Genomic DNA, 21,060 nt, shown 5'->3' with positions numbered 1-21,060 from the left:
GCCCATGTCCTACCCCATCCCAAGCACGAAGCCTGGAAAAATCCACGGTGTTTCGAACATTCCTGTTTCCCCAGTGGGTCCTTTTCATCTACCCATCCTGGACTCTGAGGAGTCCAGTCCCCTTCTGCTAAAAGAAGGCCCGGGAGCCAAATTCTAGGTACCGTAATCAGTGGCTATTGCTTCTGATTGCAGACCGAGGCGATGGATGTCGATAACGAGGAGAGCGGGAGACTCTGCACTGGTTGGCTACCTCGTGGGGGAGCGTCTGTGTTGCGCTTTCACTTGGGTTTAGCCTCCCAGGGGTTAGAGACCCGCCTCGCGCGTCGTTCGCTCTGCGCGCTGGGCTGCAACCTCTTTTCCTGCACCGCTCGGCGGCCGCCTGAGGAGGCGTTGCAAATTTCCTTCCCAACCACGGCAGAACCAAACATATGTTCCCCCATACTTTTTCTTTTCTTTTCTTTTCTTTTTTTGTTTAAAGGAGAGGGGAAGAGAGGGAGGGAGGAAGTTTTATTTTATCCAGAAAATAATTAAAATCTCCTGTATTTTTTATTGCTTCGAGTATCCAGCAGAGTGGAAATATTGAAACTTCAAGCCCTCTTGCATTAAAAAGTCACAACTGTTCCATTTTATGAGTTCTGAGTGTGTGAAAAGAACGGACGGGGACAGTTTTAGAGGGAGGAAGGGAGCAGGGTGGGGAGAGCAGGGTTTTTGGAGCCCCGAATGGCCGTAAAAACATAATACAATCGACTATAAAAACCTGCGAGGGTGATATTAAAAATTATGTAGCTCCATAAATGCGGCGTTTTGTGGAGAGTTGGGCTTAATCGCTTTCAGCCTCTAGAAAAAGGGCGCTGGGATCGCGAACGGAGATGGTGGTGGGGGTTTATTTGGGGGGGCACTAAAAATTAAGTGCCGATTTCCCCCCCCCCGAAAAAAAAAACTCCTACTTCTCTTGCTAGGGCTTATGCAGCAGCCCAGGAATGCAATAACTCGGCTATTGAAACTTCCTTTTAACAAGGCCTATTGCCTGTATAAAAGTCAGCAAAGAATAATCTCCACGCCCCCCCCCCGCACTTCCCTCTTTATTTGCTTCCCACCACTAGGAGTACAACAAACCTGAGCTTGAAGCTCTTTCAATCTTGAGGTCTCTCGCCTTTTAAAATAAAAAAACTGGGTGGCTTGTAAAAATATCGAGGGAGGGCTGAGGCTAGATGAGTTCCGATCATGCCCGTCGTTTTTTTTGTTTATCCCCAAAGGGCAGCGAGGTTGGGGGGGGGTGGCTGGGTGCTATTTTTTCTTTTACGACGCGTGTCTTAAGGAAACTAAACTTGCAAATCCGACGCTTCCAGGTGAAAATGTTAGCCAGTTCTCTTGGGGTGGGCAACAAGGCAAGACCTTGAGGGCGCGCTAAGGTAGGCAGGGGAAAAGTCATCAAAGAAAGGGATTCGGTTACCTATACCAGATTTTTATAAGACCCTGGCAAACGCAGTGGGGGGAGGGTCTCGCGCTGGCTCCATAAAACTCAATGGGGCTCCTGTAAACGCAAGGATTTCTGATCGTTCTGCATCTCGGTTTGGGGGCTCCTCGCTTGCTCTCCTGTGATGAGCCTCGTGGATTTAAGATAGGAGCCACGCGGAAGAACTGCAAACGGAGCAGCTGCCCTTGCTTGTCTTCTGATGAGGACTTACTGAGACAGACAGACAGACAGACAGACAGACAGACAGACAGACAGACAGACAGACAGAGATGTTCATATATTCATGAATGAAGCCAAGGGAAGGAAATGCCCCCCCCTCTCCCCATGATACTTCAGGTTAGTCAAGTCTTGGCAGAATGGGGGAGGGGGCAGGAAGAGAAACTATGCGTTTGGACGCTGCAATACTAGCCCCACTTTCCTAGGAGCCTTAGTTGTCAACGTTTCCCTTTTTATAAGGGAAATTCCCTTATTCCGAATAGGACTCCTCGCAAGAAAAGGGAAAAGTTGACAGCTATGGCTTAAGCCCCATTGAGTTCAGCGGGACTTGCTTCTGAATAGCCCTGGTTGGGCTCGCGAGTTAAGCACACTCCATAGAAATCTATGGGCCCAGCGAGTCCCATCGATTGCAGTGGGAATAAAGCAGGATTCATTTGGCCCCACAGCCAGCCCTAAACGTTCATAGCCGAGAAAAGTCAGTTTCCCAACGATCAGCGGCGGGAAAAGACTTCTGAGTCAACGAAAAGGGCGTGTTTTCCTTCTCGGCTGGAGGAGGAAATTGGTTTACAAACCAGCAAAACCGTGGCGTGTTGGAGAGGGTGGGGAACAGGAGAAGGAGCCTTCCTTTCTCTGAATGAAGTTGGCCCAGCATGAAAGGCGACGTTTCTTTGCGTTTCCTTACACCCCCACCCACCCACCCACCCTCGACGAGATGCGCAAACTGGAAACGAACCAGGCGACTTCACGGGCCGAGGTTTCGTCTGCCTGCAACTGACCAAAAGCAAGCCAGAATGGACTTGAGAAAGAAAGAATCCTTTCGCAGTCAGGACATTTTGCTATTTCAAGGCTATTGAAAGCGAGGTCCCCCCCAAATAAAGGGATTTTTAACTCCAAAAGAAGCCTGCGTGTGATCGGGCAGTTGACGCCCCTGACATCTGTAACATCTGTTTGGGATAGTGGCTTTTTTGAATGCAGGAGGGAGGACGGAGGACCTGGAGAATATTCCGGGGATTAAAATAAAAAATAAACTTAGAACGAACACCTGGGGAGCAGAGGGAGGAAGGTAACCGCGGTCCCTGGCATTCCCGTTTGATCCAGCTTGTCTCGCGCCTGGTCCTATCCTGCTGCTAGTCAATACACCCCCGCGTGGATCTGATGGTGACTTCTGCGTTTGGCATAGCGGAGATCCCAGGTGTATGGATCCGTGTCTGACGCCCCCGCCAGCCCCGGAAGGCCCGGGTGCAAGGAGGAGCAGGAGGTGAAAAGTCCTCGCGGCTCAGTTAGCACCCAGCCAGGAGATAAGTGGGGAGGAACGAGCCTAGCTTAGCCTCAAGACATCCGCAGCTTCTTCCTAAATTGGAAGGAGGAGCCGGCAGTTTCAAACAATGATCTGTCGGATCAAAGGCAAGCGAGCGAACGGAAGAATTAATGGGCAGAGAAGAAGTTGCGGAAGAGCGAGAGAGGAAACGATCAGGGAGACAGCGAGAGCTGTTCGCCAGTGGAACAGACTCCCACTAGAGGTGGTGGATTCTCCTTCCTTGGAGGTTTTCAAGCAGATGTCATGGATGATCTAGTTGAGATTCCTGCATTGCAGCTCGGCCGCTCTATGCTTCTCAATTGTTCCTCCATATTGCACGAAGGATATACACATATGGTCAGAGTGTTAGCCTATGAGGTGTGGAGACCTGAGTTCAAATCCTCACACACTCATGAAGCGTCTTCCGGTCACCACCTCTAGGCTTAATCTACCTCACTGGGTGCGTGTTTCTGGGGATAAGATTCGGGAGGGAGGAGACCACCCTGAACTCATTGGAGAAAATATGGGATGAAAAAATCCATGAGGAATCAACAACTCAAACGCTGTTTAGTGGGAGAGTAGGAGAAACTCTTTTAAACAAACTCATCGGCAAGAAAGAGAGAAGGAACAAGGGCCCGTTGGAGAACGGAGTCTAATACTCGCCCCAGAACCTGTTCTGCAATATTTGGGATGAGCTGTGAAAAGGGCGGGAAGGTAAGCGTTCCCCTGCGCGACTGCAGAGTGCCTTTCCCGTGTTGCTGCGGTAATCAGAGTAAGCTGCCTTAGAGGATGAAGCGGCTTCCAAGGCAAGAAAATGTGTCTCGGACACATATTTCCCCTCCCCCCTCTAGGTTGTTACAGAAGAGGTGCAAAAGAAGGGACCCCCCCCCCCGGGAAGGTTTGGTTCCCAAACCGTGCTGGCAAAATCCCACTGGAATTTTGTGCACCTTACTTAGGAGTCCCATTGAACTCAGCTAGAATTACTCCCAGGTCAAAATGCATCCATTCTGACTGTTCAGGCGACAGGTGGCATTGAACCAACCACTATGAGCACACAGGATCCGAGCAAAGCTTGGTGGTAGAAAGAATGCAGAGGAGGCGGAGGGAAGCCCTTCAAAAAGGCTGCCGCGGGCAGGATCCAGCCAGCTAGATCAGGGTTTTTATGGTGACTATGGTCCCAGTTGCCCTGACAAGTTCCCCTTGTGTAGTTCTGGGCTGCTTCATCACCATTCTCACGATCATTGCAACTCCACAAGATGAGATCTTGCATGGAGCCCCAGACCGAGGGAGGCTGACAGTTATTTGGTGTTTCTTCCATTTGCGAATTATTGCACCACCTGTTGTCACCTTCTCACCACCAAGCTGCTTGGCAATAGTCTTGTAGCCCAGTCCAGCCTTGTGCAGGTCTACAATCTTGTCCCTGACATCCTTGGACAGCTCTTTGGTCTTGGTCATGGGAGCTACTTTGGAATCTGCTGGATTGATTGCTTCTATCGACAGGTGTCTTTTGTACAGGTACTGTAACGAACTGGGATGAAAGGTAAGACCTCTCCCTTACAGGAGGTGCTTCTAATCTCAGCTCGTTACATACAGTGAAGATACCAGGTAGCCTGACATCTGGCTGGTTGATAGGGGATCAAATACTTCTTTCACTCAATATAATGCACATCAATCTCTGACTTTTGACTTCTGGGTTTCTTCCCTGTTGTTATTCTGTCTCTCACAGCTACAATAAACCTACCATTAAAATTATGGACTGGTCATTTCTTCATCAGAGGGCAAACGGGCAAATTTAGCAGGGGATCAAGTACTTTTTCCTCTCACTGTCCCTCTTACTGTCAAGAACCACTTAGGAGCGTAGCTGGGGCCTCGGACTGATCCTCTGGGCAACCCCCCCCCCCGCCCCACTTTCCCTTGTGGATTCGCTCTGCGGCCGCTCCATCAGCTGCTGTGGATTGGCACCGTGGGGTTGGAGAAGGGGAGGGGGGAGGATTGGCCACAGGCGATGGGCGTGGCTTACCCGCTTGCCCAGCGCCCTCATTGGCTAGCCGGCGGTCTGACATGAGGCGGGCCCGCCCCCTCCGATTGAAACCTGCTGCCCGGAGGGAAGACTCAGAGCAAACTTCCCAGCGCCTGGGGCAGCAGGGCTGGCGCGAGAGCGAGGTGCCAGGATCGCGACCATGCAGTACCAGCCGCCCGCCCTGTACGCGCCCACCCCGCTGCTGCAGCCCGTGCACCCCACGCCCTTCTACATCGAGGACATCCTGGGCAGGGGCGCCCCGACGGGGCTCCCCCACCCCGCGCAGCCGCCGCCGCCTCCTCCTCCGCCCACGCTGCCGTCCCCCAACTCGTCCTTCACCAGCCTGGTGGCGGGGGCCTCCTACCGGACCCCGATCTACGAGCCCACCCCGATCCACCCGGCCTTCTCGCACCACCTGGCCGCTGCCGCCACCTACGGGGCGGGCCCCTACGGCGCGCCCGCCGGAGCCCCGCTCTACCCGTTCCCCCGCGCCGTCAGCGACTACGCGCACGCCCTCATCCGCCACGACCCCCTGGGTAAGCGGCGCAGGCCGAGGGAAGCGGGGGGGAGTGCAGGGAGGGGGCCTCGCAACCCCGGGGTAAGAAGCAAGGGGCTTTCCACATTGGTTGCGCTCCCAGATCTGCTGGCTCCTGGTCAAGAAGGATGGGATTCATAGACCAATTAAGGGGCGGGGGGGGGGAGAGGATTGGGGAAGGTATGGGGTCCTCTCCCCAGCCCCTAACCTCCTGGTTCCCTTACCCCGCGGTCAGTTGACCCACTTACCACTCGCCTTAAGCCGGCGCTCCCAAAAATCCAGAGGAATGATTGAGATCGTGGTGAGGGCAGCGGGCTTCCGAGTTGGAAACTTACTTGGTTGTCAAAGAAGGACCAAGCTAAGTTTTTAAATATATATATTTAAATTAGAATAGCCGAGGAGCGAGTCAGTGACTATTGGACCCCAAACGTTTCTGAGTAGGTTGGGCAGTATAGAAGTTGCATTGAAGAGTGCAGATGATTCTGGAGGAAAAGGAAAAATCAGCTCCTCCTGGGCCTTAGGCCTCCCGAGAGGAATTGAGCGCCTCCACGGCAAATGTGACAAGACTAGCTCAGCTTCTTCCGCGGCCTTTGGAGGGCTTTTGAAATCGGTGCGTGTGCTTGTGGACCCTTAAAGGACCCGGGTTTTGCGGCACCAGCTTTCGTGGGCCAGAGAACCCAGGGAAGTGGACGAAACATGAAGCCCCAGCTGGCCTCTTGCTTTTGCACGAAGCGTGCAAGCCTGTGCATGTTGACTCATAGTCCCCTGGCTTTCTGCTGGGGGCACCGAGGACTTTGCAGCCTTGATCTCTAAGGGGTCACCGTCGTGCTAAACCTTTTGGGGTTGTTGTTTTTTGCTGCAACTGATTAACGAGGCTGCAAGGGAGAAACTATGGTTTGTAGCGAGCTTAGGCGCCCCACCGCCGTAGCCGGGACTGGGTGGCGCTCAGCCGCAGCAGCAGCCAGCCCCGCGCAGGGTGTGTCCGCGCTGTTCTCCTGCACGATCCGATCTGCAGTGCAGGAGGATTTGCTGGGAATTAAGTACGTGCGTTTAAAAACGTCGGATCTTGTCACTCCTCCTTCGCCAAGGCGTGCTTACTCGGAAGTCAGCTCCGCGGCGTCGGATGGGCCTTAGGACGAGGGAGCGCGCAGGCCGAACGCTTCTTCTTTCTTTTGGGCACCGATTCGACTCAAAAACATTTCTCTAGGTGTTAATTCGGATCGGAGGCTGGGGTGTGCGCGGTTAGTCCGCTGCGATCTCTCTCGCGCTGGTGGACTTGCTCGCTTCGGAGCCGCGGGATTCGACTTCCAGTTGCAACAGGCGCGGAATCCTCCGGGCTTTCAGTCTTGCTCCAGATTCATTTCTTGCTGAAATGAATGGAACTGACTTACCTTAATCATGGCCAGTTTAAGTGCCATCGACTTCAAAAAACCTTTCCTCCAAGCAGGGATCCAGCCTAACGGGTTGAAGTTCAGGTGGTTTGCAAAAGCGGGGTCACTCCGGAGGCGAAACGGATTTACGATTTCTCGATTATTTGTCTATATTTGCGCTTGTTTCTCTTTCGAACCGGAAGAGCGGAGGTTGTGCCCCATATGGTGTAAAACTGAAGCTTGCGAGGGCCCCGATTCTCTCTCCCTCCCACTTCCCGCAGGCCGCCAGCAGACCTTGCAACGTCTAAGATTTGCAGGATTGGCTCGAGTTCGTGCTGTCTGAGAGCGGGTTGGCTGACCCTTTCCGTTCATACAGGATATCTTGAGCTCTTGATAGGAGTAAATCTGGGTTCAGAAGCTGTTAAGTGTTTTCCTGGCCGCCCGGAGCAGGCTCTTCCCCGGGAGTCGTGCACACTGCTGATTATTTTATCGACATCCTCAATACAGACAAATTCAGGAAACACTCGGCTTCTGATAGCCCGGATCCGTTTTTCTGATATTGTTCATTTCCTCTGTGTGGGATGGGGCTTTATGACAGCTAAAATAACTCGTTGCTTCCTTAAAAAAAATCAGCACATGCAGAAAAAAGAAGCCTGTTTTCACCAGAATTACTAAGGCCTGACGCAAACGAAATCTTGAATAACAATGTTTTTTTGCATTTTTCAAAGGCTTCGGCCAGACAGAAACACAAACACCGACCGACAGAGTGAGGGGATGTGGGGCCCTTTGAAACTCGGGCGTCCGCTCTCCTTATTATGGCGTAGGATAAACTCCCGATGCGGGGCCTGTTTACTTGAAAGTAAGCCTTCTGTCTCCTAAGGGGGCTTTCTGCCAAGTGGATCGGCCTAGGAGGGCAGCCGCCTTCTGAAGCGATGTGTTTCATGACCTTACTAGCCTGCGTACTTTTAAGCCACATTGATTCCCCTCCCAAATCCCGGGAACTCTAGTTTGCTTGCCCCCGAGCTACAATTCCCAGCACCCTTAAACTATGGTTCCCAGGATTCTTTGGGGGAAAGCAATGTGCTTTAAATACGCTGTAGATGTATATTGTGCGTGCCGTCCAAAATGTTATGGATAAACATCCCACCTCCCGTTTCCACTGCTTCGTCCTCATGCTGCAATCCTAAACTGCACAGTAGCAATGGTAGATTACACTGATTTCCGTAAACGTCGTTAGGATCGCGTTAGACATGAATTATATATAGAAATATAAATATATTTAAGGGAAACCCCACCGGCTTAGTCTGCATGAGCTTTGGTTTCCGAGTGGATTATAGACATCCGAATGGATTACAGGCATCTGAGTGGATTACAGGTATAGAGTTTCTTTCCGAGTGATCATGCATAGGATTGGTCTGTTATTGTTTCCTGGCTGCGATTTTATGCAGCCGATAAATCCCACAGAAGCCAAGCCCGGGAAACAGCACCGTAGTAATGGAAGAAGCAGCTTACCTCGCAGGGTTGCTTGTGAGGGTGGCCATAGATTGCAAGAGCACCCAACATGGTGCCCGCCAGATTTTTTAGGATTACAACTCCCATCGTTCTAGACCATGCTGGGTGGGGCCGATGGGAGTTGTAGTCCTTAACATCCGGGAGGATATCAGTTTGGCTGCCCTTGATGGACCGAAGCTGGTTATGGGGACGCTGGGGGCGAGCAACGAGCCAAGGCGAGATCCTGCTTCTGGGAAGCCTGACTACTGCTGAGGACGGAACGGTTGTTCTATCTTATCGAGCAAAATTTATACACCGCTTAGTAGAACGAAAGACCTCTGCGCGGTTTACAAGTCTAAAATATACCTTTAAAATGCTAATTAGAAATGAAATGAAATGAAATAAGTTATATATATATTTTTAATTCAAATACAGATCGGTGTTTTTTTTTAAAAAAAACCTTATGCCTACTAAAATCACACGCCCGAGCAGGCCTGCTGGAACAAAAAAGAAAAGTTTTTAGCAGGCGCTGAAAGCAGCGAAGGAGCCTACCTACTTTTCAATCGGCAGGGAGTGTACTCTCAGTGTACTCTCTGCCAATGGATAATTATGCGGCACTTGTAAAGGCCCCAGATCCGCAGGTCTAGGTGGAACTTTCTTTGGTCTGATTCAACAGGGCCAGTAGTGCGCTCTTAAATTCATGGAAAAACTTTGAAAGCGCCAGTGTCAAATAGTTTTCTTGCGGCAACACTGGAATAGCGAGCCCACCTCAGAAAATAATGATTTCCCGTTATACAAACGGGGAAACTGCTGTTTTTGAAGACCCACGCTTTCTCTCTTTTTATGCGCACACACAAACTGTTTTTGTATTATTTGATATGATGCAGAACGTACCAATTAATTAAATGTAGCAATTAATTGCTACAATTTTTATCCTGCTCCCCCCCCCCCGCAGATATATGATTCTCTTTATTTTATCCTTAACAACCCTGTAAGGTAGATTAGGCTGAGAGACACGGGCATGGCTAATTTGAACCCTGGTCCCCCGGGTTCTAGTCCAGTGCTCTAACCACTGCACCACCCTGCCATAGTAAAAAACAAACAAAACCGTTTGCGTGGAGACGAAAACAAATCCATGTGTTTCAACGGGAGTTTTGCCCCCAAGCTCGCTTGGCAGCAGACGCTAAACTGAAGGCTCTTCTCTGCTTCCTCTTACACAGTTCTTGTCCTCCACTTCCGTGAGGAAGCAACCCTAAATCACGTGGAAGACAATTCCATTGAATTAAACGAGACTAGGAGACTAGGCTGCAGTCCTGCACACGCTTCCTTGGGAGTAAGTCCCCTGAACTCCGAAGAACTTAATTTCTGAGTAGACCCTGTGCAGAACTGCACTGCCTAAAACCCCGGTTAAAAAATAACCCTTTAAGGGATGGGGTGTTGTTGTGCACCAGAATCGAAGTCACCTCGAATTTAATCCAGAGGAAACTGAGTGGAGGTGCCTTCATTAAGATTTGGGGATACGGACTCCGTGGGTGGAGTTCCGCGTGCTTCCACTTAAACTGGTTTACATCTCGTTCAACAAACCAAAGTATTTGGATTTTTGCGTGATACCATATTTTTAATAATTTGTCTCATCTTCCTACTCAAACCAACCAACCAACCAGTTAATGGAAGTCTATAGGTTCGTTGCACGGGTGGCCTATATATAAAACCCATGGGCGCAGCCGGGGGGGCAGGGAGGGGCAGCTGGTCCCCCTAAATCAATAAAAATACATGGCTAACTGAGGTTCTGCCCCCCAACAAAAGGCCTGCCCCCCTAACAAAAACCTTGGCTACGCCCATGATAATACATACGACTTTGCATGTTGAAAACGTTGTATAATAGCTAGGGATGATTACTGTATTCTTGTTATTTCGATCTTCATTGTTTGGAAAGGAATCCCGCTGGTTCTGTGTTTATCACGTTATTTTTGCGGAACTTAAACCTGAAAATGACATCCAGGTCAATGAGTTTAGGATCATGAGACAAATCTGCTCGTTCAAAGGTTTCTGCCTTGTAGCTCATTTAGATGGAGGGAAAGCCCGCCAGTTAAAATGAAATTTACCGGTACATCTGACAGCGCGCCCGTCTAGCTTTTACGTGGTTGGACATTTCCAGCGATTTCCAGAGAATCTGCCGTGGCGTCAGGTGCCTCGGGATCCCTTGACACCGAAATCTGCCTCTTCCTATTGCCGAGCTCGTGAGGACGCCGTTCAAACGCGCGTTCATTCCTGCCTAGGCGAATCGGGCTTGGTCGTTAAAGACCCGGGGCTCCGTTAAAACAATGAGGACTCCCCGTCCTTGCAGGGCAAACCTATGACGTGCTCTAGTGCCAGTGGCGTAGCGTGGCTTGTCAGCACCCGGGGCAAGGCAAGTAATTTGCGCCCCCTAACCCGTGGATTTGCGCCCCCTAACCCTAACCCCCAGATGTTGCGCCCGGTGCCGCCGGCCCCCCCTGCACTCCCCACGCTACGCCACTGTCTAGTGCTAAGGCCTGTGGGGGCCCCCTCCTCCGACTAAGCGCGTGCACTTCAGGATTTGTGGCATCAAGTCTAAACGCAAGCAAGCGCGCTCCATGGATTCAAAGCATATTCCACTCTCCCTTTCCCTCCCAGTGTACAAGCACCACTTTAAAAATGATCTTATTACTTATCTTGAATTTATTTACGAGTCGCACACGCGTAAGGGCTCCAAGCTGCTTAAAACCATTTTTATGAGCATAAGCATCAGTTTTGTAAAATCTAGATACAGAGACAGATGATATAGATATAACGATTCCTTTAAAAATCCACAAAGCAATCCACAATGAAAGCAGCAAAATGCTTTGAATAAACAGCTAGAACGTTGACGTTTCTCTCCAAGAAACACCCACATTTAAGTGTCCGGCTTAAACAATATTTGCACTGGCAGTGCAATTCTCTAACACGTCTATGCAACGCCAATTGGGGCTTATTCCCACATTCGTGTGCAGTGGATTGCAGCTTTGCCTGTTTAGTAAGCGCCCAGGACTGTGCTGTTGATCTGGAATACCTACGGGACCGTCCTTCAGTCCTCTTGTGGGCGAAAACTGGGACGAATGAATTATTATACACTACATTTGTTAATTAGGCTTATCCATCTGCCCTGGTATCTGTGCTACCTATTGCCGTTCCTTGCGTATGGTTCCCAGACCCCCACTAGGGTGTTGATACGATTATGTGCCAGACACATGATCACTAATCTGTTTCTGTAAAACAGGCATGACCAAACTTGGCCCTCCAGATGTTTTGGGACTACAACTCCCATCACTCCTAGCTAACAGGACCAGTGGTCAGGGATGATGGGAACTGTAGTGCCAAAACATCTGGAGGGCCAAGTATGGCCATGCCTGCTGTAAAAGATGTTTGAATATACAGTACATTCAAGCTGTGATTGTCACGGACTGTAATGTTCGCATCTCATTGCCATTCAGCTCCCACCTTACAATTTTTCCCTTTATGTAGCTGACTGCATGCATCTGAGGAAGTGGGTTTAAATCCGCGGATAAGGATAATAAACTCGTTATTCTTCAAGTTGCTTCAGGAACCTTTTTCTTTTTTTAATGCAATCGATGAAAGAGTAGGATAAAGCAGTAGCTTGTTAATAAAATAATAAAATAAAATAAACACCGAGGAAAAGACCATCAAGATGATGCCAATTTTCTGAGCGTGTGAACAGAATGTTTTCTTCATGTATAGAACTCGTGAGTTGTAGTCCAGCAATATCTGGAGAGCGAAAGGTTCCCTTCACCTGGATTAAGAACTGCGGAAACAAAGTGCGCACGAGGTATAATTAAGTGTCCGAAATGTCACAAGAAGTGCAGATCGTTTCAGATGACTTTCGAAGGGGTTTAGATGCGCCTATCTTAGCTGCGATCTACAATAAAATAAAAAAGCCAATATGGTGGTGTAGTGGTTAGAGCGTTGCACTAGGACCTTGGGAGACCAGCGGGCCAATCCAGACTCAGCCACTGTAGCTCACTGGATAACCTTGGGCCACCCACAGCCTCTCAGCCTAACCTACCCAAGAGGGTTGTTGTGAGGGTCAGAACTGGGATGGGGCAAACAGAACGTGTGCACCGCCTTGAGTCCCTGGGAAGAAAGGCGGGTGCGCCCGTGTAATAATAACCCATCGAATTAATCAACTAAAAATGGTGTTTACTAACCAATGGCGGACCGCTGTTAGACGCGGTCGCTAAGTGGAAACTTCGCGTTCGGAAGTCTCCGAGACCTCTCTGCTAGGGACGGAGCAGAGAGGAAAGCCCCGGGGGTTTCAAGGCTGGCTGGCGAGGGGTGGGCGCGCCGCCTCCGGGTCTGCGCGTCTCCGGCTCCGGCCTGCGCTGCGCTGCGCTGGCCGCGCTCTGCTTGCGGGGAGCCTTGATTTGCCTTGGGAGGCGGCTTCCTTGGGCGCGAGAGAGCCGAGAGGAAGCCTTGGGTGTTTCTTCTTCTTCTGAGCAAGAGAGACCAACAGGAAACACATTGGCGGAAATGTTGCCATCAGCCCATTGCGGAGAGCGGCTCAAACTGCCCTCTGGCTGATGTGACAAATCGGGGAGGCTCGAGCGGAAAGTGAAGCCGCGAGGAACCCCAGGCGGCTCCGGGCGCAGCACCGACCTAACAACCGCGGACTAGCCGCCCCGGATTAGTGACTCCGGTTTAGAATCTTGTGACTCACTTTGCCCGCCCCCAGCTTTCAGTTAAGGACCCGCGTCCCGGTTGGTTTCAACCTCAGAGGGCTATTTGAATCCCAAAAGGCATTTACTAGCCCCTTGGCAAGCGATTTCAGGATACTTTTGTTGTGAGTGTATGTAGAAGCTATATACCTTTAAAGCCCATGCAAACACATAAAGTCACAACAAAAGGAATTCTGGGAAGCGAAGGTGCTAGGAATTGTAGCCTTGGTGGGTACTACAGTTCCCGTGATTATTATTTTTTTGGGGTGGTGGTAATGTGATTTGAATGCACTTTAAAGGTACAGTGTATAGGAAGCCTGCGTTTGTGTGTGCGTACACATATATGTATGTACAAACACATACAAGTGTGTGAGTGTGTGCATATGAAGCGATGTACAGGTGTATATTTTTCATTCCCTCCTACAGTAACACCTGAATCAACCTAGAAAATGTTGATTCAGGTATGTCACCGTAACAGGGAATGAAACACAGAAGGTGTTTTCTTCTTCTTCTGATAATAAGTGATGACTTTTGTTTCTTAACATGTCAGCTGTTTTGAACTTCCTTCAATGTCTCCAAAAGGCACTGTATTGCGGTATCGTCTCCTAGACCGGCGATTTATTAATTGCTGATGGAAAATATTTTCATTCAGCAGGAATTCCGAAAGAACTCAGTGGTGGCTCATTCCTCTTTTAAGTTTCTTAATTAATTGATCAATCAGATTATTTAATTGACGGTGCGATCCTGGACATTTTCACTCAGCAGAAATTCCGGCTGTACTCAATGGGGCTGACTCCGATTTAAGTTTGTTTTTGGATAGTGGTAGCACCGCAAAAGTATTTCACCGTCAGGGAGTCAACTAAACACTGGCTGCGTCGTAAAAGGCAGGGCCTAATCATAGGATGGAGGATTACTTTGGGGTAATTCATGCCAGTTTGATTAGGCTGGGTGCAGGAAAAGAGGTGTTTGAGCTGGCCCAATCGGAAAACGCCGCCCTTTCCTCGATATGTCCCGGGCTTCAGTCGAAGTGACCGGGACCATGGATCTAGAAAGCGGGGAGAAGCCAACCAGGCAAGGCAGGATCCCTTTTTATTTTATCTGCGTCGGCATCGCTGGAAGCGAATACAGTCCTTGGAACAGGAAAGAGTCGGCTGGGTCTCCAGCGGCTTCTCCTTGAGTTGGCCTGCGCTGCTCGTGTAAACGCTGGGCGAGCGTACCCAGAAATCGGAGTGGCGCCTGAAAGAAGTGAGCGGTTAAAGTATGGGAACGTGGCTCTCTCTTTAAGCAAAAGTGCACGAACGACGTTCGTGTGAAGGGAAGGACGAAAAGTGGGACCCATTTGCTAACAACGGTGTATTTATTAGCCTTTGCGAAGAAATGATCCATTCTGCACCTGCTGGGAACTCGGCGTCATTGAGCTCAACGGAGTTCAATAGGCATTGCAGCATCAGCCCCCTCTTAAGCGTCTGTTTACGGATCTTGCTCATTCATTCATTTCAACGGTTGATAGACCGCTTCACACCGTAGTGTCGAAGAGGCGCACGTTGAAGTTACAAAAAAAAAAGGATCAAAAGTTGTTGCGTGTGTTGTCTTCGGGCACCTTCTTGGGAGAATTCATTCGATGTATGCCGTTTGCACGGATTTCCTAAATAAAAAATAGAATAAGAGTGAATAAAAGGTGGCTAAGGTTTTTCGCACTTCCCCTTCGCCTGCCTATGCATCAAATAGGCATTTCAGTACAAGTTAGCTCCATGGGAATTTATTTCTTAGTATTTTCAGATTCTGGTTTTGTGGGGTACCCCTCCCGGCTCAACTCTCTCTCTGTCTCTTTAGTTGGCAATGCACATTACTTGTCAAAATATGGTGAGCTAGCCCTGCTGCGCTTAGGGTGCCCTTCTGCGCATTCTGAACCCGCCTCTGGACTTCTGTTCCAAAGTCCTGAGCAGAAAGGGCACTAAGGTTTTGCGGGCGGCGGTGGTGGAAGAGAGCTGGAAATTACTCCAGATTAAATATCCCTGGAGTTGAACCAGCTGAGTGGAGTGAAGTGAACGTTCCATGCGGTGAACTGAACGTTCTATGGGGTAAACGGAACGTTCCATGGGCTTGAATCAAGTAGAGGGAAATTCGGATTAAATCAGACTTCGCCACCGAGGGCGCCCTCCAGATGTCGCGGACTACAGGTAGGAATTGTAGCTGGAGGGCATCAATTTCGGCGAAGAGGGGATTGCGATCTTGGCACAAATGGGGATGTGGAAAGCTTTGCCCCTGGACGCTCCACGGGCGCCGAGGTGCCTCCCCTTGCGAGGCAGTATTAACAGCGCCTCTCCATCTCCCGCAGGCAAGCCGCTGCTGTGGAGCCCCTTCATGCAGAGGCCGCTGCACAAGCGGAAAGGGGGCCAGGTGCGCTTCTCCAACGACCAGACCATCGAGCTGGAGAAGAAGTTCGAGACGCAGAAGTACCTCTCTCCGCCCGAGAGGAAGCGCCTGGCCAAGATGCTTCAGCTGAGCGAGAGGCAGGTGAGGGTGACCCTTCCGAGACGGATTCCGACTAAATGTCAGCTATTTTCCCTTCACCTCCTTAGTGATCGTTCTCGAACGGTGCAATCACCTGGGTTCGGTTATGATATGATATGATATGATTACCGTATATTGACATACCTTGGTTTTTAGGAACAGGGTTGTTTTTTTAAAAAAAAAAACCTGGCCACTTTACACTGGCAGCTAACGATTGACTGGTTCGAATTAGGCTAAATTCCTCTCTCACCAGCAAAGGAACCCGCACAAGCAACGCTGACACAAAACTCCACATATAATAAGTAAAATAGAAACATCACCACCCGACCCCACCCCCACTCATCTTCCCCCCCCCCTGTTTCCCCTTATTCTTCCTAATGTCTCAACAAATGAAACCGATTTGTTGTGTGTGTGTGTGTTTTTTTAAAGTGTTACGTGGAAAAAAATACGAGAGACATTGCACATACCTTTTGCAAATCAAGAAAATCTTTAATAAAAATACATTAAAAAAAAGAATTAGGCTAAATTCCAAGAAATGTCTCCCCCCCTTTTTTTTTTACCTGATATCACAATAAAGGAAGATCCGGAGCAATTTCTTGAAGTAGGGAGTAGACTATGCGCCCAATATGCAGCCTGGCCTCTCCAAATTTCTCTCGGAAGCAAGAGTACAAACACATACGTACCTACTTGGAAACAATATTCAATGATTTCAGCAGGGCTTACTCCCATGCAAGTGTGCATAGGTTTCTTATTATGCTCTTCCTCCCAACAGGAGCCAATGGCACAGGACTGCAGTCTCAAGTCCCACTGTGAAGGGGTGGAATTAAAGCTGTGATCCTGTATAAACTTTATTGGAAATAAGCTCTCTAGTCAACTCAGTGGGTCCCACTTCTTGAGGAGGCATGATTGCCATTGCACTGTGGGTGTATTGAGGACTGTAGTCTTTTCATCGGTCTCTCTTTAATGTCCCCTTTTCTCTCTTTTTGCTGTTGTTGGATTACTTAGGTTAAAACTTGGTTTCAGAATCGTCGGGCTAAATGGCGGCGTCTAAAGCAGGTAAGAGAGATACTCCTATTCCAATAATAATAATAATAATAATAATAATAATAATAATAATAATAATAATAATTTTATTTATATCCCGCCCTCCCTAGCCGAAGCTGGGCTCAGGGCAGCTAACAACAATAAAATAGTACAACATTCTAAAATCATTTCATTCTAAAATTAATTCAAATCAAATTGATGGCAACCATTGGGCTAGAGTTCTGTGAAGATTGCCAAAGGAGGGAGTCAGGCTGTGCCCTGACCAAAGGCCTGGTGGAACAGCTCTGTCTTGCAGGCCCTGCGGAAAGATGTCAAGTCCCGCAGGGCCCTAGTCTCTTGTGACAGAGCATTCCACCAGATCGGAGCCACAGCCGAAAAAGCCCTGGCTCTAGTTGAGCCCAGCCTACCCTCTCTGTGGCCTGGGACCTTCAAGATGTTTTTGTTTGAAGACTGTAAGTTTCTCTGTGGGACATACCTGGAGAGGCGGTCGCGTAGGTATGAGGGTCCTAGGCCGTATAGGGCTTTAAAGGTTAAAAACAGCACCTTAAACCTCATCCTGTACTCCAGGATCCTCATTTTACACACACACAGAGTGCTGAGGAGGCTGTTTACCCTCTTCAGCTATTATTATTATTATTATTATTATTATTATTATTATTATTATTTTATTTATTTGTACCCCACCCATCTAACTGGGTTGCCCCAGCCACTCTGGGTGACTACTCTTAAGAAGACGAACCGTCTCATTGGGATCTCTGAGTTGTTGTTTAGCATGAACCTTATTCCTCCCCCTGCCGCACCCCAGAATTGGCTCTGCTTTCTGTCTTTGCAATGGGTGCCAATTATGTTACTTATTTTGGGAGCCCTAGAAAAAGACATGGCCACGTTAAAAGGAAAAGGAGCCGCTCCGAGTCATAAGAAGAGCCCTGCTGGATCAGGCCCTATTCCAGTATCCTCTTCTCATATGGAAAGCACACAAGTAGGATCTGAGTGCAACAGCTCTCTGGAGATTGAGAGGGATAGAGAACTTAGTCCTGCCTTGTCCCTGACTAACTGTTCATCTGGCTTGACCCATGAACTGAACGTGTTAGGAAAACGAGTGTGATCCTCCAGTCATTTATTTCTGAAACAGGCAGAACTCCTGCACCATCATAACCGGCTTTATGATCACACCAGTGATGCAGCCCAAGTCAATGGGCTCATTGCTTTCTTGGGGTTCAGTATGCATAAGTATCATTTCCCACTGACAAACCCAGCGGGGCTCTGATTCAGATGACAAAGTGGCCCTTAGAAGTGCTAAGATAGAATCAGAGTTGGAAGGGACCCTGAGGGTCATCTGGTTCAACACCCGGCAATGTTTGAAATAGAACATGCTCCCTGGAGCTGTGAACATAGGTTACAGTGGTACCTCGGGTTACATACGCTTCAGGTTACATGCACTTCAGGTTACAGACTCCGCTAACCCAAAAACAGTGCTTCAGGTTAAGAACTTTGCTTCAGGAGAAGAACAGAAATTGTGCTCCAGCGGCGCGGCAGCAGCAGGAGGCCCCATTAGCTAAAGTGGTGCTTCAGGTTAAGAACAGTTTCAGGTTAAGAACGGACCTCCAGAACGAATTAAGTACTTAACCTGAGGTACCACTGTATATGCAAAAATGGCAGGCTGCATTCTTTGCTTTAAGGAAGGAAAGAGTAAAAAAAATCCCAACATCCTCTGAACAAACTCCACAATCTGTTAATGAAAATCAAAACCAAATAATTTCTAATGCAGTACCAAGGAGTTTTGGGCATGGTCAGCCACAATCCAAAACAGACACTATGCAGCCCAATCCTATGCATGTTTACTCAGAAGTAAGCCCCTTTGAGATGGATGGAACTTGCTTCCTAGTAAGCAAGTACCTCGGGTTACAGACGTTTCAGGTTACAGATGCTTCAGGTTACAGACTCTGCTAACCCAGAAATAGTACCTCGGGTTAAGAACTTTGCTTCAGGATGAGAACAGAAATTGTGCTCTAGGAGCGCGGCGGCAGCGGGAGGCCCCATTAGCTAAAGTGGTGCTTCAGGTTAAGAACGGACCTCCAGAACGAACTAAGTTCTTAATTCGAGGTACCACTGTATTCTGTAGAATTGCAGCCTAATCCTGTAACCCTTCTGATCATCATGGTTTTAGATGTAAATTCCACCATGTTCCATGGGGCTTGCGACCAAGTAAGTGGTCCTAGGTTTTTTACCTGATCACCCTCACCCCATCCCCACCTGTACTTGTGAGAAGGAAAATAGTTGTGATTTTAATTGGTTGGTATCTCTGTGAGATAGTGGAAGGGTTAAAAATGGTTTTTATAAATAAACATCTCTATCCTTGCCTCCCTTCCCTCCTACTTGACCGCCGCAGTGTTTCCATCACCTGGGATCCTTCATTGTAAATTTTCTCCCTGACTTTTTCAGGAGAACCCTCAAGCTAGCAAAAAAGAGGAAACCGAAAGTGGGGACAATCACCAGGATCCAAGACAAGAGGACTGTCTGAGTCCCGACCACAATAAGGAGACTTCTCCAGGGAGACCACTGTACACCCCGTCACCAGCCTCCCAGGAAGAGCTGGATACTGACATCTCTGATGATTCAGACCAAGAGGTGGACATTGAAGGTGACAAGGGCTATTTCAATAGTCCTCATCAGTAGTGGTCCCCTTGAGGACGGACTTTCCCTCTGCTTGCACTTTAAGAGGCGTTGGCTTGACAAAAATGAGGAGGGGAAATATAACTCTAAGTCAGTGTTTTTGTTGAGACAATCACCTGAAAAATGGGGCAGATCTTTTTACTTTGAAATGACAGGAAAGAGCCTGTGCTTGTTGATAGATTTGGACAGTGATCAGTTTTTATATCCTCCTGGGAATATAACTACTACTACATCTTCTCTGAAGACCTTTTAACTGGCTGAGAGAGAAAAACCACACCAAACAAACTGGATGAAAAGGGCCCTTTTGATTCCCCAAGGAGAATTTCACTTCTGGGATAGAACCTTTGCAAAAAGACCTTTTGAATGTTGCAGGACTGAAACAAAATGTTTTGAATTTTGGGCCCAGGGGTCCAAAAAGTGGGGAGAGAGTGTAGCAGATACCATCGACATAACCTTACTTTCATCTCCTGAAAACACTGGTGCAGTTAGGTAATTTCAGATGCTGGGCTTGTGGGACTTTCTCCTTCGATCATATCATGTATTATTTCACTTAACACTTAATTCCAGTGGTCTTACAGGGATGCTCTTCGGATGGGAATATGTATCACTTCAAAAGGTGGTAAACCAGCCTTAATGCATTTGAGGGCCCTCTGGTTCATTCAGTGGGGTCACCTTGACCTCTGCCCCAAAGTCCTGCCCTACTGACTGAAAACAATGTATAACCAATGTGGGCATCATGATTTTTTAAAAAATGTTTTTATTAAAGATTCTCTTGGGTTACAAAAGCACGGACATTGTCTCTATTTTCAGTTCATAAAGTCCTTTCTACATATCAGCTATATTCAATGTGAGACATTAATGCTGTATGCAGTATAAGGTTGGGGAAGAAGAGAGGTGGGGGGAGAGAGAAGGGGGAGGAGTAGTAAACTTTCATTCTTTTACATGGTGTATGTGTAAGTTTTTGTGTAATGTGGGTAGGTTCTCTTTCTATTCATTTATTAGTTATTGGCAGTGAGAGAGGTTGTGGGACCAGGGCATGGTTGTTTGCCTTCAGTATACTGTGGTAAGTTTTGTTTGCGTGTGGGTGGGATGTTATTGGGTCAGGTTAGCTATATTGATTTGTATGCTGTTGGTCAGATCAATGTGGGCATTATGTGAAGTGAGTTCTTCAATTATTGGAATATGAGTGCGGGAAGGAACAATGGCATGGGCAGGAAGAGAACTCCCTTATCTTTAAGAAGAACGTTGACAAGCTGGAACATCCGCAGAGGAGGGCAACTAAGAAGATCAAGGGTCTGGAAACCAAGCCTTATGAGGAACAGTTGAAGGAGCTAGTTATGTTTAACCTGTAAAAGAGGAGACTGAGAGAAGATACGATAGCCATCTTCAAATATCTCAAGGGCTGTCACATGGAAAAGGGAGCAAGCTTGTTTTCTCCTGCTCTTGGGGGTAGGTCTCAAATCAATGTTTCAAGTTACAAGAAAGGAGATTCTGACTAAACATCAGGAAGAACTTTCTGACGGTAGGAGCTGTTTGACAGTAAAACAGACTTCCATGAAAGGTGGTGAACTTTCCTTCCTTGAAGGTTTATAAGCAGAATGTTGGGTGGCTATCTGTCAAGGAGGATCTAGCTGAGATTCCTGCGGGCGGCTGGATTGTCCAACTCTACCATTCTATTATTCTAAATTATTCT

The 21,060-nt window shown here is 48.4% G+C and overlaps 1 protein-coding gene across 1 annotated transcript; it reads left to right on the top strand.

Annotated features, from left to right (window-relative positions):
• Positions 1–5,110: 5,110 nt before the first annotated feature.
• On the top strand, positions 5,111–20,152 carry HHEX (hematopoietically expressed homeobox). Its single transcript, XM_083505207.1, has 4 exons — positions 5,111–5,546; positions 15,475–15,653; positions 16,656–16,706; positions 19,137–20,152. The coding sequence occupies exons 1-4, from the start codon at positions 5,171–5,173 to the stop codon at positions 19,368–19,370; spliced, it is 840 nt and encodes a 279-aa protein (XP_083361333.1). The 5' UTR covers positions 5,111–5,170; the 3' UTR covers positions 19,371–20,152.
• The last annotated feature ends 908 nt before the right edge of the window (positions 20,153–21,060 follow it).

Source organism: Podarcis liolepis, assembly GCF_965112155.1.
Source record: "Podarcis liolepis genome assembly, chromosome: 5".
Lineage (NCBI taxonomy): Eukaryota > Metazoa > Chordata > Lepidosauria > Squamata > Lacertidae > Podarcis > Podarcis liolepis.
This window is presented reverse-complemented; position numbering and strand designations above follow the sequence as displayed.

What these genes read in the sequence shown, in the direction of transcription:
- HHEX (XM_083505207.1), top strand. Translation starts at nt 5,171, where the DNA reads ATGCAGTACCAGCCGCCCGCCCTGTACGCGCCCACCCCGCTGCTGCAG. An exon ending in CATCCGCCACGACCCCCTGG is followed by an intron (nt 5,547 to 15,474) that starts GTAAGCGGCGCA and finishes CATCTCCCGCAG; the next exon opens with GCAAGCCGCTGCTGTGGAGC. An exon ending in AATGGCGGCGTCTAAAGCAG is followed by an intron (nt 16,707 to 19,136) that starts GTAAGAGAGATA and finishes TGACTTTTTCAG; the next exon opens with GAGAACCCTCAAGCTAGCAA.